At 30.0% G+C, this 17,899-nt stretch overlaps 1 protein-coding gene across 1 annotated transcript; it reads right to left on the bottom strand.

The window, feature by feature from the left end:
- Window positions 1–9,244: 9,244 nt before the first annotated feature.
- LOC107439344 (proteasome assembly chaperone 1) lies at window positions 9,245–10,821 on the bottom strand. Its single transcript, XM_016051909.4, has one exon. It carries the CDS (start codon window positions 10,476–10,478, stop codon window positions 9,696–9,698), a length of 783 nt encoding a protein of 260 aa, XP_015907395.3. The 5' UTR covers window positions 10,479–10,821; the 3' UTR covers window positions 9,245–9,695.
- Window positions 10,822–17,899: the final 7,078 nt, after the last annotated feature.

The following is a 17,899-nucleotide window of genomic DNA, read 5'->3' on the forward strand; positions in this document are numbered from 1 at the left end:
ATACAAGGCAGTTACCCAATAAGGAATCGATATAAAGCGTGAGGTATTTTAATTTTTCAAACAAAATTATACCAATAAAACTCTGCAATCGTGTTTTTAAAAAGTAGTGAAATGGTATACTGCCATGTGGCAGAATCACGGCGACATTGTCCCAGAACGTTACCTAGTTCTTGCTGAAAGACCTCCGGGAAGTAAAAAATTTTGACTTTCTTTTCTGCAGACATTTTCTATTTTTTCTTTATGTAGTTATTATTGATATCCACATAGTTTTTAAAATCCTATATTTTTAATACGATATTGTTTATTACAACAACTATCTCGAAATGAAAACATGCATTTAGTAACCACTTTTCCAAAAAAAGTTAACTCTATGATTTCGCCATCTATTCTTCTTTATGGTAGTTACTGCTACGGTGCGGAATTCCGAAAAAGGAAATAATTAGTGAAATACAAAATGTGAGAATATCAACTATAATATTAGAATAAAAAATATTACATATTCAAGTAAAAAAAGTTATATTTTATTTTAACCGAAAAGATTTTTTTTGTTTTTGAAGTTAACATGTATATTTGTATTAAAAATAACAAATATACATGATACTTTAAGTTAGTATCATGTATATTTGTTACTTTTAAGAGTATCTTGTAGTAAAATTAGTATTAGAGACGCATGTCACTGATAGTTCGAAAAATTTCTGCAACAGGGCAGGGTTTCCACGGTCCTTAAAAATTGCTTAACTTTTATTTTGGAAAATAAGGGCCCTTAAAAGTACTTAGTTTTGGTACAAGGTTCTTAAAAGTGCTTAATTTTTCAGCATCACTATAGTTGATATGAACAATTTTTCAGTTCGATGTTTTAAAACAAAAAGTCGTTCTTTTATCTCCTAGAATTAGATCATGCACGGTGAGTAAAGCATTTTAGAGAGACAAGAAGGGATGTGTGTGAGATGGCTACAGGCAAGGAGAAGAAAGCGTGTCTTTTTATTATTATATTGGTTTTATTATTATATTCATTAATATATTCTGCCTCGAATGATTCTCTGAGCCCTGTGGCAGAATTTTTTTGGGCTTTCTGCGACAATCTTCTCTAGCACTAATATTTTTCTGCAAGATACTTTTAATAATAACTCATATACATGTTATTAATTAAATTTAAAGTAACAGAAACGTTGTATTTACAAAGAAAAGCCTATTGGGATATACTAATAAAATTTTATGTATTTTTTTTAAATAATGAATATGTAATATTTTTTTATTCTAATATCATGGGCGATATTGTCACATTTTGTAAGAGGAAAACACACTAATTATTTTTTCGCATTTCCTAAATCATCATCACACAGAAAAGTAATAATTAAAAATTGTAAAATAAGTGAAAGAAAAGAAAACCAAAATTTTTCATTTTTCCCAAGAGGAAATTTAAAAAAATCACGAGCATTTCTTCCCCTCTGATGAGTGACTAAGGTGTCTCTTGAGTATAATTGTGGTGGGAAAAAATCTTTCTAACATTTCTGCAGAAAAGAAATTTTTTACTTCAATATACTTTATTTTTCATTCTTCTCAAATAAGAATCGAAAAATTAAGAACATTTCTTTCCCCTTCGATGCTTGAAAAAGACATCTTTTAAATATAATTTTAGAGAGAAAAAAAATTTCGAAAATTTTTGCAGAAAAGAAAACCGAATTTTTTTACTTTGCAAAGGAAATACTGCAGATGGAAGAGATAGTGCTTTTTTGGGGGGGGGGGGCAGTTCTAAGGTACTTAAGTAGGAGACCCACACTGACCTTCAAAATTGACAGAATTCAAGAAATTCAGTTCGACTGGTAATGCATCTGCTAATAGGAATAAAGTAAAACCCTAAGAAAAGAAGTATGAAAAAAAAATTTTGAACTAGAATCCGTAACGAAAATTATTTCCAAAAATCTTGGAAGAATTAAATAAATTTGTATAATATTTCAGTGTGTAATAAGTAACTGTAAATTTATAAAAAGCAGCAAAATTTTTCAAAATTCATGATTGCACTAAAAATTAGATATGTAATAAGCAGGGTTTGAAAACTCTCATCCCACCTAGGTTTTATATAAAAAACCTGAGATTTATTGAGTTTTTGAAGAAAAACCAAGTTTTTTCGAAAATATTTTAAATATTTATTTCTGAGTACTAAATAATGCATGATTTGCTCCTAACAAGAAAGTTAAATGTTAGGTAACTATTTATAACATGTTTTGCTGCAATGTAAATTTTTTTTTTAAAGTTTTAGATTGTTATTGTTTCTTAGGGATAAGCAGATTGTTACATAAAAATTTAAATCTACTCAATTATAGGATCCCAAACTTTTTGTTATTAATGTCTATTAGAATAAAATTCAAACTTAGATTTTAATAATCATTTTTCTCAGTTAACATTGCAACTTAATATACTGTTTCTTTTTTCTTTTTCATATTTTTTTTAAAGTTTCTATTCAACTTTTGGTTGCTTTAAAATTAGTAAATGTTTTTCGTCAGATTGTTTAGTAGTATTAAATTTAATTCCTAATATCAGTTTTGGCTGGAAATAATTGTAAAGCTCATCTTAAAAGTAAATATAACACATTTGCTGTTGAAGGATGATTTCAAAATGGTAAGTTACACATTACTTTCAATATGTTTTTCATAAAATTTTTCAATAGATTTTTTCAAAACTATTAATTTACCATAAAAATAAAATATCAAATCATAATAATATTAGAGAATAATATTAAGAATTATACAGGATGATAAAGAAATGTTACGAGTAAATCTATAAATTATGAAAAAATAAATAATTTATGAATATTTGTTAATTAAATAACCTTGCCACTTTTCTAGCCATAGGAATATGTTGATACCTTTGAAAAATCATTTTGGACCCTATTAGTAATACGTTTCACTGAGAACTACTAAAAAACATATTTAGAACATTATAGTTTGAAAATTATAAATCTTAAACATAATTGTATTTTTATTCTATGAAAATTTTATACAAATATTTATTGCAGTGAATTTAAAAAATATATATATTAAGTTAAGTCTAAAGAAAAAAAAGTGGAATGATTCAAGGTGCTTAGATATTAGTATGACCCGTTTTTACTTAAAATAGGACTTAATTTGACATAGTTAAGAAAACTACTCTCTTGCATTACTTTAATTCAACCTCTTAGTATTAATTTTTTTAAAAATATATATCCTTATAAATGAAACATTTTGTTAGTAGAGAAAAATAATTTTTTTGGCATAACTGAATATTTACCAAGATTGACCCACAGCTGAATATATGATGCATGGCTAGTAGCGAAATATAAAAACTTGTAATAATTTTTTCCAGGGCTCGAAAAAACTTAAAAATTTTACTCGTCCCAGAGGACGGATTGTCCAACAATGTACCCGTCCTCCTTTGAAACTAACCCGTCGCTTCTAAATAAATAAAAATATAATTTCTCTTATTTATTACTAACATTTATATAAATTGCACAATGAATTAGTAGTTACTAGGATTACAAATACCAGGATTGCATTATACAGTAATAAAAGGAATACTAGGTTACTAATAAGAACCTAGTATTTCTTTTATAAAATAATTTATTTCTTTTATGAAATAATTTATTTATTTCATGAAATAATTTAAATTGCAAATGTCACGTTATCTGGAATGTCAATTTATCCGAGGGTACTGCCTTTTTTAAATGAATCAAATATGACGTTTGCCAGTTCCACAATCAAGCTAATGATTTACAGAGGTTTCTGCACAAAAATCTGCAAGGTTTTTTCCATTTAGGTAAATGTTCATAATTGCGTTTAACGCTTCTTGTTTAAGACCAGTGCGTAATGTTTTTTTTTGTAAGTTCATTGCTGAAAAGTCCTTTTCAACCGCTGCAGTACAGGAGACAGAAAAAACATCAGTTCCACCATGCGCAGTATTTCTAGATTAGAGGGTCATTTTAGAAGTGAGGCGCTAAACTCTTGTAAGATAACAAAAATTGAAAATGTATCACCAATATTAATGGGAAAATGGCCGTCCGCGCGGACGTCGGGTTCGAGAAATTCGTTGTCCGCGGGGAATTTTTGACCGCCAAGGACCGGTGGTTTTTCAAGCCCTGATTTTTTCAATATTTTTCCAAAATTTCTTTATTTACTCTAATATATTTCTGCGCCTAATTTTACAATTCAATTTCAATAAAATGATTAAAAAGGGAATACAGATAATTTTCATAGATATCCTTAACAATCTGAAAATGTTTTAAAAAATCCAGACCTGGGTTTACAAAAGTTGTCTGGTTCCTACTTTGGCGAGCCCTGAAACAATTATTAAAACAATTTTATTAGTACTTACTAGTGCTAGTTTTTTGTTATTTTTTTTTATTATAGATTTTTTTAGGAAAGTTAAATAATTAGCACTGTCACTGGTAGTATATATTTATTCGATGATAAACAATCATACTATTTTTAAGGTCCTTAATTTTTTTTTAAAAAAGTCCTTAAAAGTGCTTAATTTTTGCTTTGTTAAAAGAGTGGGAACCCTGCAGGGGTATACTGTTGTATGCATTTAGATAATTTGGTTTTGCGCAGCTAATGTTAGATGAGTTTTCTTTAGTATAAACTAATAAAATCATTTAAAAAAAACAAAACAAGAGTTTTAAATTTTTTCAAACCACATAATTTTATTCATAGAAGCTTGATAAATTATGTGCTATTTCTTATTTTCCATTTTTTAAAAGGTATTGTGCAGTTGAAGAAATCAGTAGTTAGATTACAAAAAAGTGAAATGAGTTGAACAGAAAACCATAATTTTTAGAATGTTTTGCTACTGTTGCAGAATATTAATAAATCATTCTTTATGTTAAAAGCAATTTGTATGTTAGCAAATATGGATGCACATTTTGTTTAAAACTCCTATGATAGGTAAGGAAAAAAATTCAATTTGTTATTAAGAATTGCAATCGAAAACCACTCTTATAAAAATTTGCCACTTCAGTGCGCATAATTTATAAATTGTTCAAATGTAAAGTAAGCTTAATTTTCATGAAAATATTTTTATTTTTTAAGTATGATTGATAGTGGGATAACTTTCCAGTTGTAATATGTGATAGCGTATGCTTCATCTGTTAACAATATTTTTTTCTTAGAATAGTTTAAAATTAGACTAAAAACCTGGTCAAACCTCTCTTGGAGGCTGGTATGACCTATAGGGATTGTCATATGGAATGTTTCAAATCATTGGTATGTCTTATGTTTGGTAGCTAACTTTAAAAAGAGTGCCATTATCTAGGAGGAGAAAAAATTAGTTTTCAAAATAGCAATAAGAAAAATTTAGTTTTTTTCTGTGATTTATCGATTTAATAAATAAAAATACATTTACAGTACTAACTTTGATTTTCTTATACATTTTAAAATTTTTTACGATTTCAGTGATATGTCTGTGAGTGCCACTGTAAATGTGCCAAGGGTTCTAAAGAAATAGTTTACTCTAAAAGCTAAATGAAACAAATATGAACTAAAATTTTTAAATTTAATTGGTATCAGAAAGCTGAATTATATGAAGAAAATTCTATTTTCCCTTCATGTGTCTCTTTCCTTTTTGATGTATCAGTGAAAAACTTCTTGGTGCAATTGGTCTAATTTCCATCATAGCCTTTTTCGTGCAAATACAATAAACTAGCTTTTAATAATCTAAAAAATTGACTATTTTTTTTTATATATGTTAATGACTTGATGGGTAAATTAAGATTTCTCCTTGATTTTACATGCTAATGGCTAGTAGATAGTTATGTGGGATTTTGTTTGATGTGCTGCAATATGACGCTAGTCAGCTAAAACTCGTAAGCTTCAGTCCAGGGTTCCCACTCTATGATGAGATTGAAATTCAAGGACTTTCCAGGACTTTTCAAGGACCTCAACAAAATTTTCAAGGACCTTAATCTAAGACCCAATTTTAAAAATTATTCTCTTCTATTTTACTAAAAGCAACAATGCTTGTTGTGGCAATAATTAATTTCAAATATAATACCTAAATGCTTTGCCTATATAGAGAGAAGAGAGTATATGTATTATGGACTAAAATTTATATTTTTTAAAAAACAACCCTACTGGTTTTACATATTAATTCACAAAATCATTTTCAGCACAATCTATAACTAATGGTAATGAGGTGTTAATGGTGAAATCCTTTAATCCTGTGTATTTCCATGTGAAGGCTGCATGAAAGACAGAGCTATATCTTAGGTATTCCATAACCCCCCTCCTCTCCTCTATTAAACATCGTTTCTGAAATTATTCATCTATAATTTACACAACCTTCTCTAAATGTTATGCAGCAACAATTCTTTATGAAAATAAAAATTAGATGGAACAAATCCCATTTTCACCATGTTTAAAAGCATTATTTGTTATGTGTAATCCACAACTGCCAATGAATATGACCTGGTGGGAATATTTCTCTTTTAATTCATACTGAAGCTTCTAATAGAATTTCCAATTGACATAGGGTCCATCCATGGATAATTGAAGCAATTTAGAGAGCTTTTAACCATCATCCATGCATTTGTAAAAAGAGGACAAAATATTTTCTGCAGTTACATGACCCATAAATTGGGAGGTAAGATACTTAGTGCAAACTTTATTATCAATTCCTTACCATAATGTCCCTCTGCTTAGATTGTAGAGACTGATTTAACATCTCATCAAAGAGTACAGTGTAGCAATCAACATTCTTCAGCTCATTTATAAGAATCCCTTTGAAGTATAGTGCCAATCCAAAGGAGCCCAAATAGGCTCACTTTGTGGCACTACAAAAAAATTGTCTAGCTATACAGCTATCAGCAAACATTTTGGACAACAATTTACTAATCCCTTCACAGGAGTTACATGAATAATTTCTAGTGATGCACTTCAGACTCCAGAGAATTTCAGCATCAAGCACATTCCTTTTGACCAGATAAGCAGACAATGTTACCTCGGCCATTAAAGTTTCTGTTTCACATAGTGCACACGATGTTGAAGAAGTATTTACACCAGATGAATTAGATGTTGATGTCTTTGGAAAAAGAGAACTCAGGGCATGAGACTGCTTTTTTGTTTTACCTTTCTTTCATGTGTGATTTCAGAGCAGATTCTTCCATTTTCCACTCTTCCATTTCCGATATCGATCTCCTTCATGCATAATCGGCACTTGGCTCTGAACTTCTTTTCGGGCATCGATAAAATCCATTCTTTATAAGCTTGATTATCCATCCATTGGGGATTAAAATAGCACTTCCCAGGCATAACTAGCCTAAACTACATAACACAAATACGAAGTCGTGCCTTTGCGAATACGCTTTACAATAAAGTTTTGAAATGACGCAAGCGTAAGGACAAGTGCGGATGGTAAAGCGGCAAATTTATTGAAAACTACAAGGTACATATTGTTACGAAATTCGAGAGTATTCCAGTTTCGATAAGAAAAAAGAAGATCTAAGAAAGATGATGAAGTGGAGTCTCGCCCCGAACGCATTGATTGTCTGCTGTGCTCCGCGCGCTTGGCAGACACCAAGACGCTAGGCCCGGTTAGAAACGGTGGCGTTAAAAACCACGTGAGAGAGCTCGGGAACAAAACAGAAAGAACGAGAAAGATCCGCGGGTGTTTTATAAAAAGGGCCGTCGGCAGTATTGGACAAATTCAAGGACCTATCAAGTTTTTCAAGGACCTAAGACGTTTTTCAAGCACTTTCAAGGACCTAAATTTAGCACAAAAAAAATTCAAGGACTCTCAAGGACCGTGGGAACCCTGTTCACACAAGCAATATTTCAGGTACATTGACACTCGCTATGTAATGCAATATTCTGTGAAAATTGCAGAAAACAGAAAGAAGAGGCTTGCATAAATCTATTCATCCAGTCTATCATCTATTGGTTCCCCTTCATTTTATCTAAGGGTCATCCTTCTAGCCTCCATCATGTAAAAACGAAAAAAAACCCAATAATTAAAAATAATTGCACCTCTCATAGATACAGAGGAAAGCTGGTAGGGGTTGGCCTTTTAATACTACCAAGTGCAAATAGTTTGTTCTAGCCTTATCATTAACAGCGACAGAAAATTATCATAGAATGAAATTCTGTATTGCATAAATCAATGAATATTTATATGAACTTGAATTATTAAACAGTCCATAAAAAAATATAAACAAAAAATGAATTGGGTCTTATGTCATAATGAAAAAGAAGAAACTTGAGTAAATGGTTGAAAAACATTTATAAAGGCAATTTGGGTGTAACATGTTTATTATTAACAATGTTTAATTAAAGTTTAATGTTTTAAAATTTTTTTTTAATTAATGTTTTCTAATTTTCAAGAAAAGTTATAACATTTAGAAGATAAAAATGTACAGCAAGGTTTCATAACTTATGTTAAAAGATCGAGTAAAAGTAATAATTCAAAAATGTTCTCATTTACTATTACAGACTAAAGTTTAATTAAGGATTCTAATCTTATATAGAACTTTATGTACAGGGGAAGACTGGGCACTGTAGCCCACTTATGAATTTTTAAAATTTTTTAAACAAAAAATAATGCAATATCCTTGAAAATAAATCCTGAAATTGAGAATATCCTGCAAAATACAACAGAGTCGTACATGATAGTGCAAGAATCTCACTGAACTCCTAAGTAATCATTAAACATGTAAAATGAATGGAGTTTTCATACATTACAGACCTACAGGAAGCCGCAATAGATTATCTCATTTTCGAAAAGGAAAAAATAAACACTTTCTAAAAACACCCAATGAAAAAAACGAAAATAAGCACTTTTTAAATTTTTTTCTTTCCCTTCTTTCTATTAGGCAACAGAAATATAGCAAAATTCTTTTCTTAAATTATTGAGTAAGGTCATAAGAGGAAATTGATTACAGCCACTTAAACCATAACAATTTTGAGTTAATCAACCTGTTTAAAAATTCTAATTTAAGTATCACCTTGGGGAGATTTCCGTATCCTAATCTGTGGCGGAATAATCGGCAAGTCTTGGCAACTTCCGGGCAGCGGCCCGCGAGAAACTAAAAAAAAAAAAAAAAAAATCACAAAAAGGGCCCAACTCGAAATGTATAACTCGTAGCGACCCCCGGGCAAACATCTACATGTTTTTTTTTAAAAAAAAAAATTTGGAAGTTTTAAATCTATAGGGCACCTTGGCGACTGTAGTTGGCGCAACAGATCAGGATAGGGAAATATCCCCATTACCTTAACAAAACATCTTTTTTCAAAACAAGTTTCTTTATTCACGAAGAAAGTAAATACAAAATAAGAAATGATAAAATAAAGTAAAATAAGTAGCAATTTCTAGATTTAGCTATGCAATCATAAATAAAGTAATGCCATACTTAATTGTTAGATCATTAACAAATTATTAAATAATTAAAAATATAACATATGGTTACAATATTTTTACAGCTTGCAATGAAACTACATTTTCAAATTTGACTCAATGTAGCTTACATCAGAATCTCCGGTTTTTTTTAAATTTAAATTTAATATTTTGTCAAAACATCTGCCACTGATAAACTTGGAATTAGTTGGTTCATTAAAATTTAACGCAGGATATCTTTTTAATGTTGCTCATGGCATTTAAAAATTTAATAGTATGGGGTATGTTATAGTTGACACAATTTAATCAATAAAGAAATTTCTGGAAAGTATCACAAATATTTAAATGTATAAATTTGAGTAAGAATGTTTGTTGATATAGTTTAATAACTTTTGTTTACAATCTTTATTCAAAATCTTTCGAACGGGATCCAACGAAGCAACCTTTTCAAAACTTTGAACACTGGCATAGTCTATAATATTTGATTCAATATAGCTTACAACACAAATTGCCGGTTTCTTTTGAATTTCAAATTCAGTCAAAACAGCTGCAGGAATACCACTTACGAAATTTGGAGACGGAAGTCTGGGTAAATTAAAATTTTCAGGTGGATTAAAAGCAGAAGTAGTTAAGCACATAATATTACATTCATCCGAATTTGATACAGAATCTCCTTTTAAAGTTGCAGATGGTGCTGAAGTTAGCACAATAGCATTGGAACATTGCACATGTTGAAGAATAAGTTGAAGCAATTCGGTATAAATTGTTTCTGGTACATTGAAGGGAATTTCACAGACAGCAACATCTGGCTTTACGTAATACAGAGATGCCGCAGATGCTTTATTAGTTTTAGTATTTCCACCATACAATAATGAATTATCTTTAATGGATTCAGAGCTATAATTAACATTCAATATATGTTGAGCATTATCGGAAATAAGATAGCAGCTAGAAAACCATTTCGCTATGTCACCAATACAAAATATTAAAGAGTCGCATTTGAAATTAGCACTGTAATTTTTGGAAGTTTCGGCTGTTAAATTGTAAGTTGGTTGATCATCCAAATCATCGAAGTCAGTAGCTCGAGATACAAGTTCCTGAATTTCACCAAAATAAGTCGCCATCTTTATAATCGTAATACAAAAAAATCAAATTTGTTTAAGTCAAAAGAAAGTTAATACAGTAAGGAAATAGAAATCTTTCTTCAATCGTTTTGTCGTGTTTTTGTTTTGGAATGATTTTAAATAATTCAAAACAAAAACTCACGCTTTATTCAGTTATGGTCGGAGTTAAATAATAGTGAATAGGATAAAGAGAATTCCTCTTTAAAAATAAAAATTGCTTTAGCAGCCGGCGTTTTTGCTATCATGGCAAACCGACAAATTTGCTCTCTGATATTGAAATACGGAACCAAGGATATTCTGACGCCAAAGGTTGTTTGGCAACCTATATTATTCACATTTAATGCGACTGCTTTGACCCGTATACGAATAATCGGAAACAACATGCAAAGGTATTATCTCTTCGGTGCTTTGATTTTCCGCTGATAATAAGAATCTGATTTTTGAAACATTTTTGCCCGTTGAAAACTCGCCGATCAGATATTCATGCTCATGCGAAAAGAATAGCAGACAGAAAACATTTAAATTTGCTTACCCCCGGTGATTTTGGGTTGGCGACTTAGTTGCCTGTGTCAGTCAAATAGAAAAGTACTGAAAAAAGTATTCGCGAGAGCAACACTCGAATACGCCATCTGGGGAGAGACCGGTTTCATGCCTTTAGCCCTTCTCCCTTCCCACTCCTCCTCTTTTCAGTTATATAGGAATGTACTACGATATTTTCCCTTTTTTTTTAATATTTTTCCTTTTTACTCAATGAAAATATTTTCTAAAATTTCCGTGATACTTTTCTTTAGAACTATGTTTAATGTAGTTTTCAGTTCCATATAGTTTTTCAAGTTAAAAGATTTTAATCTATATGAAAATCAAGAAAGAAACTAACGTACTTCCTTCCTCTATGACTTTCCACACGCTAATGGGGAAAGCATGTGAAGTGTTACCATAGGAAAAGAGTTCTTCTCTACGCCACCTGCAGACCGTTTCGATCGCCAATTTTAAGTTAAAATTTTTAATCGGCATAATTTTCACAAGGTTTGGTAAATATGTAGATGACTGGTTAATTGATCGCAAAAAATATAAAGAATAAAATACAAGCTGTTTAAAGTAAGAAGATCCTACTGTATAAGAGTGATATGCCACAAAAAGAATGATCGAAAAAATTAAAATGTTGCATCAAAATTTTAAATTAGTTTTTAGAATAGTTTCTCATTTTGACAATTTGGAAATTTTTATAAAATCATTTAAAAGGAACAGAATCTCAAATCCTTGTATTTTGAAGAATTCCCTCATCGGAAATTAATTACAAATGAAAGCATATTGACAATTTTTTTTTGAAGATATGTATTTAAACCTTACAAATGCATAAGGTAGTTCACGTGTATTGAGAAAAATAAACTTTAAAAAAAAATAAAATAAATAAAAAAAACCTTTCCAAAAATTTCAATCTTATAAAAATGCTATTAATAGATGAAGGGAATGGTACAGATGGCTTTTCTATATTATTTTCTACATTATAATAAAATATAATACTACAAAAATTACTGTTAATTTAAAAAAAATGAATAGCTTAAAATTTTTCTCTATCGCATTCTATTTCTACATAAACTGATTTTTGAATAACTGCTGACTGTTGCTATCCAAAATTCCAGAATTACACACTCAACTTTTCATTTCTCTTTTACTTTAATTTAAATATTTTGGTGGCCTCTGCCTTGAACTCACTATCATTTGCCAGCATCCGAAACTACTTGCACATTTCTTTCCGATCTTCTTACTCACCCATTTCGCTTTAACATTTTGCTTACCGCTGGTTTAACAGGTGGACCAAAATGGTGGATTTCATCCTACTAAGCGCCGTTAGCAATGTGTTAATTTGCTCAATTCCCCAGCTTTCATGTTTTAATTTATTTTGTACTATATTATATATAAAGTACCAATTATCATCAAAAAAGGAAGGAAGTATGGGGGAATTTTAAAAATCATTCAACACTCATTTATTTATATAACTATAAATATCGAGTTTCTAATTAAAATAATATTGAATGAAAGTAGTTTGTTTGGTCATGGCCAAAATGAACATGCCTGGACCAGATACTTCTAGAACACAGCAAGAAATGTAAGTATTTTTTGACATTTCGGGATTTCAATTATTTAAATCATGATCAGTTTTTATAATGATCTATTCATATTCATTAAACACTTTGTTAGAGATGTGCAAAATTTTGTAGAAAAATCGACAGTCGCCTCAGCAACTTCTAAAGTATATATCTTCTTTTTAAAGTATATAAAATTAAAGTTAAAGTTTATATAAAAGTAAAATATTTCCACATCAATTTGAAACTGAATGGGCCTCAAATTTTTACAAATTCCTAGTTTTTCACAGTGATTACTCAGTACCTTAACCATGGATCCAAGCAGGATTCATTTAAAATATTTTATTTCCAATGAGCTGCACAATCGGTCTTGCCGATGAGCAGACCTAGTGCGTTCTCCAGAGGTGGTATCCACTCTTTCAGGACCACCACAATTTAAAATATAGAAAGATATAATTACTAAATAGTAACGGGGCCTAATTTTTATTAGTTTCGCATACTGTCATTTTAAAACAAATCGCACTATTTGTTTTTTTTCTTCTTGTAAAGGTTTTTTTTCTTTTGAATTCTGTGATGCCTTAGTGCTAGGACCATTAAAAAGAACCCATTGTCCTTAGTCCAGCTTTAAATGGGAAACAGATTTTCGAGATTACAGCTTTCCAAATTTTATTTACAAAGTTAATTGCTCCAAATTACCTTTTATTTCAAAATTTTATTTTTAAATTTTCCAGGGATCATTTATTTATTTTTTAAATAGTAAAGCAACGTCTCTCTTTGAACCTAGATGTTCGGGATCTAAGATCTGGTATTTAGAAAGCTTGCATCAGATACTCATCCAAAAGGGAACCATTCATCTATTTGTGAAATTTATGATAAAAATCATTGTGTTTAATTTTCAATATTAATGTATTACTAAATTTTTTTTTTCACATTTAATTAATGGTTTTTCTGAATAATATCCCTATAGCACAGACCTGTCGGGCAAATATCCCCCGCCCCCATGACAATTCTAGATGTATCACAAAATTTATGATTTTTCCCTATAGTGGGGGCACACAGGTTTTGGTAGTGTACTTTATTCTTTAAAAGTAATTCTCAGGCGCTATATCTTAGGAAATAATCGAAAAGCTATTGAAACTTAATTGCTATCCTTATAAAAAAACTTCCTAAAAAACATTTGAAAAAAAAAACATGATTGTTGGTAATCAAAGTGGGCTATAGGTTTCGTCGAGTAGAACTCTCTACCTATGGCAACACTTCGAGTGTTTTCGCCATTAGCGTGTGGAGAGTCATAGGAGAAAAAAGTACGTTAGTTTCTGTCTTAATTTTCAGATAGATTTTAAAGTTATGATACTATATGGAATTGAAAATTACATTAAACATAGTTCTAAGCGAAAGCTTCGTAGAAATTAAAAAAACAAACAAACATTTTTTGCAACTAAATACGAAGTCGTAATACATTCCTATATAACTTAGACGAGGAGGAGAGAGAAGGGGGGAGGATCAAGACATGGAACCGGTCTTCTTCCCAGATGGCATCCGAATAGTAACACCGTTTAATTTCATATTTTTTAAACAAGTTATTTGCATTTTTTATAAAAATATCAGCTCTTAAATCCTCTTCAGCGGGACCAAAAGACCTGTTTACACTATCCAAGTTCTGGAACCAAGATCGATTGAAATTAATAAATTAAGCTTAGTTTGCTTGGAGCTTGGATCGTGTAAATGATGATCCAAATTCTCGGTCATGTCCCTTTGATGACAGTAGAGCATGTTCCACTTATCCAAATTTTGCCTCGCCTAATGAATCAGCTTCTAATTTTTCATGACATTAGTGAGCAGGCATATGATCATATCATTTTGCTGTCCGTTTCCACCTATTCTAAATTATTCTGTTTAGAATGATACTAAAGAATGTTTAAGACGTAAAACAAATGCCTATGTACCATTATTATAAGTTTAAAAGCGAATAATTGCGCAATTTCAGGAAATAGAATATATGGTGGTTAAGACAGCGTTGTCAAAATGGATTTTGTACATGAATTTTGTACGGGTGACATGTGAGTGTTTCTTGTGGAAACTTGAAAATTAAAAACATAAATATCTCTGTTATACCACTAAAAACCCAGAAAGCAAATAACCTTACGACAACCTTGCTTTTTATTGTCACGAAAATGTTTGTACTGAAAACCTTTTTTCAATAAAGCAAAAATAATGCAGTTTTTAACCTTTCATTCGAAAAGGATTAAAAATTATTTTTTGAAGCTTTTTTAAACGTATTGTCACTTAGGTCCATAATGACGTTTTAGCTGACGTCATACTAGGGATGGGATCAAATGAAATTGTCCAATAAAATTTCAAGACAAGGTGGAATATAGCTGAGCATACAAGACTTTGAGAAAAGGAACTTTATAATTACCAAAATGAACGGTTATTTTCACCTTGAGACTAGCTTCATTAAAGGATGTTTTCACGCTTGAAACCGTAATTCAACCTCGATTTTAGGTTTTAATATCGAGGGATGTTTTTCAAGGTTTTGGATTAGGGTAATGTGCGTAGAATAGAGCAGATTACCACAGATCTAGTTTTATGGTTAGAAGGTTTACACGTATACCACATAACAAAACTTTTTAGGTTTACATTAAAAGGTTTTCGCTGAGTTGAAATAAACCTTATTTTGCTATCTGGGAAACATGCATACATATTTTTAACGGTGAACTTTAGCTAATAAAATATTTATTTTTATATTTATATCTCAATATAAATCAGTTAGTAGGTTTTAATTAAATATTATCACGTGTGAATATAGAACTTAAATGTTTATGAGTTTGTCCGTCTGAAGTATAGGTCTGACATAAATTAATTATGGAAGAGATTTATTGGATTATTCCTTTCGTTCTCAACGGGAGATATTATCAATAATTCATTTTGACAGATTATGGTCTTTCCAGTGGTTGAATAAATGTTTCACACTTTGTATGAAGGTAAGACGAAAGTTAGTTAAACTTTCTAAATATTTTAAATAAATTTTAGGGATCCATTCTTGTGCTTACTATCCTTCATTTTGAAAAATTTGCCCAGCTTTTAATTAATTAGCTTTAAATAGCACAGTATCCAAAAGTAAAAGATAAAATCTGGAATTACAAAGCCATTATTTTCAAAAATATAGTAAAACTAGGTAAAAATTATTCTTTAAACATTAGCTAAAAGCAATTAAAAGTAAATTTTTAAAACTAATTATGCATTAATTTAGTTTTATCTGATAAACCTCCGATTGTGGCACGTTTGCACAAGATTATGCTACGGGACATAGTTTGTTCGTAACACTGTATCGGTTAATAGTCACCTGCTTTCAGGTTAGTTTTGATCGACCTCTTATTTTCTTACTGGCACTGATATTAAGGCAATCTTTATGGAAATAAAATTCTAAGTTTGAAAATTGTGCCTAACCAACCTCGCGCTTTTAATTCTAATGAGGTAAGTGCTTATTTTATATTATTAAGAATTATATTTTTTTTCTTCACTTTTTTGTTTCCTGTATTTCTCTTAAGCATTTTGTTCTGTTTGAAAGGTGTTTTGTCTGTTTATGCATTTTTACTTTCGAAAATTGTTTAGCTGTATAATAAGTAGTATTGACGAGTAGTACTGAATAATAACGAACCCAAGATAATTTTAACTGTATCCTGATCTTGTAGGTGGTTAACATAGAAACCCAGTGTTTTTGAAGCTTTTGAAGAAGATATATTAAGAATCGTGTCATTATCGTCTTGTAAGGAGTAGACTAGTTGACTCCCTCATCCAATCAGAGTTGGGCGTTGATTACAGTAATCGATTACAACTCTAACTGATTACAGATAACTACTGCTATAAAATCAATTACTTGCAATCACGATTACAGGTAATGGCGATTACAAGTAATCATAATTTCTGATTGCATCAGAGTAGAGCAAAAATATCATCGATTTGATTTTTCGATTACAGTAATCAATTACTTATAAATAAAATTATAAATTTTGATTTTAACTGTAATCGTGATTACAATATTCAATTAAAGTAATCAACTACTTGTAATCATGATTACAAACATTCATAATTTTGATTACTACTGTAAACGTGATTACATAACCAACTACTGTAATCATTTACTTGTAATCGAGATTACAAGTAATCAAAATATACAGTTACATGTAATTACATATTTTGATTACTTGTAATCATAATTACCCGTAATCGTTTTTGTTGTGATTACTTGGAATCGCAATTACTTAGAATCACAATTACAGTAGTAATCAAAAATTTGGTGAATTATAATCGCGATAATAAGTAATTGATTACTGTAATCTATTGATTACTGTCATCAATTACTGTAATCAACATTTTCGAAAGTTGTAATCACGATTACTAGTAATTACTGGAATTGTTTCATGATTACAACTGTAATCAAAATTACGTTATCTTGTAATCATGATTACAAGTAATTGATTATTGTAATAGAAAAATTTAATCGACTGTATTTTTGCCCAACTCTTCATCCAATCACTATATTAAATACATTTAAAGTAGATATTTATCTAGATAGTTTTCCACTTTTCGTATATGTAGATTTAAATGGACAATAAGCGATATTTGATAAACCTAGCAAATAGCCTTTAATTTTTTTATTTATAGTATATATTCTTTAAAAGCATATTTTTTAATTGAATTATTTTATTATTAAGATAATTAAAGAGATATGAAAAATAATTGCTTGTTTAAACAACCCTAAAAATCAGAAAAGATATAAATTGCAAATATTTCGCAATTGCAAATATCAAAAGGTACCTCAAGATAGAATCGAGTTAACATGTCTTATATACTAGTGATTTGTTATTTAACATTTGTAGTGGTAGTTACGCCACATTACTCCCCTTCCAGAATTTTATCTGTGATAGAATTCGATGAAAAAATTCCACTAGTTGATTAATGCTGTTTTATTTATTAACTTCAATTTTTGCTCATTATATTTATTTAATTTTTTTTTTGAGCAGTTTATATAAGGCAAATCAACTGTTTAATGTGGGTACATCCATCAATATTGACAATTTCTTATCACGTCCGTAGGTCACCAATGAGGGGGATTTTAATTATAGACATGTCAACTTTCATCTATCAAAAGGTACCTCAAGATAGAATCGAGTTAACATGTCTTATATACTAGTGATTTGTTATTTAACATTTGTAGTGGTAGTTACGCCACATTACTCCCCTTCCAGAATTTTATCTGTGATAGAATTCGATGAAAAAATTCCACTAGTTGATTAATGCTGTTTTATTTATTAACTTCAATTTTTGCTC

The sequence above is a fragment of the Parasteatoda tepidariorum genome, chromosome 9 (genome assembly GCF_982258835.1).
Source record: "Parasteatoda tepidariorum strain Cologne lab strain chromosome 9, Ptep-v5.0, whole genome shotgun sequence".
Lineage (NCBI taxonomy): Eukaryota > Metazoa > Arthropoda > Arachnida > Araneae > Theridiidae > Parasteatoda > Parasteatoda tepidariorum.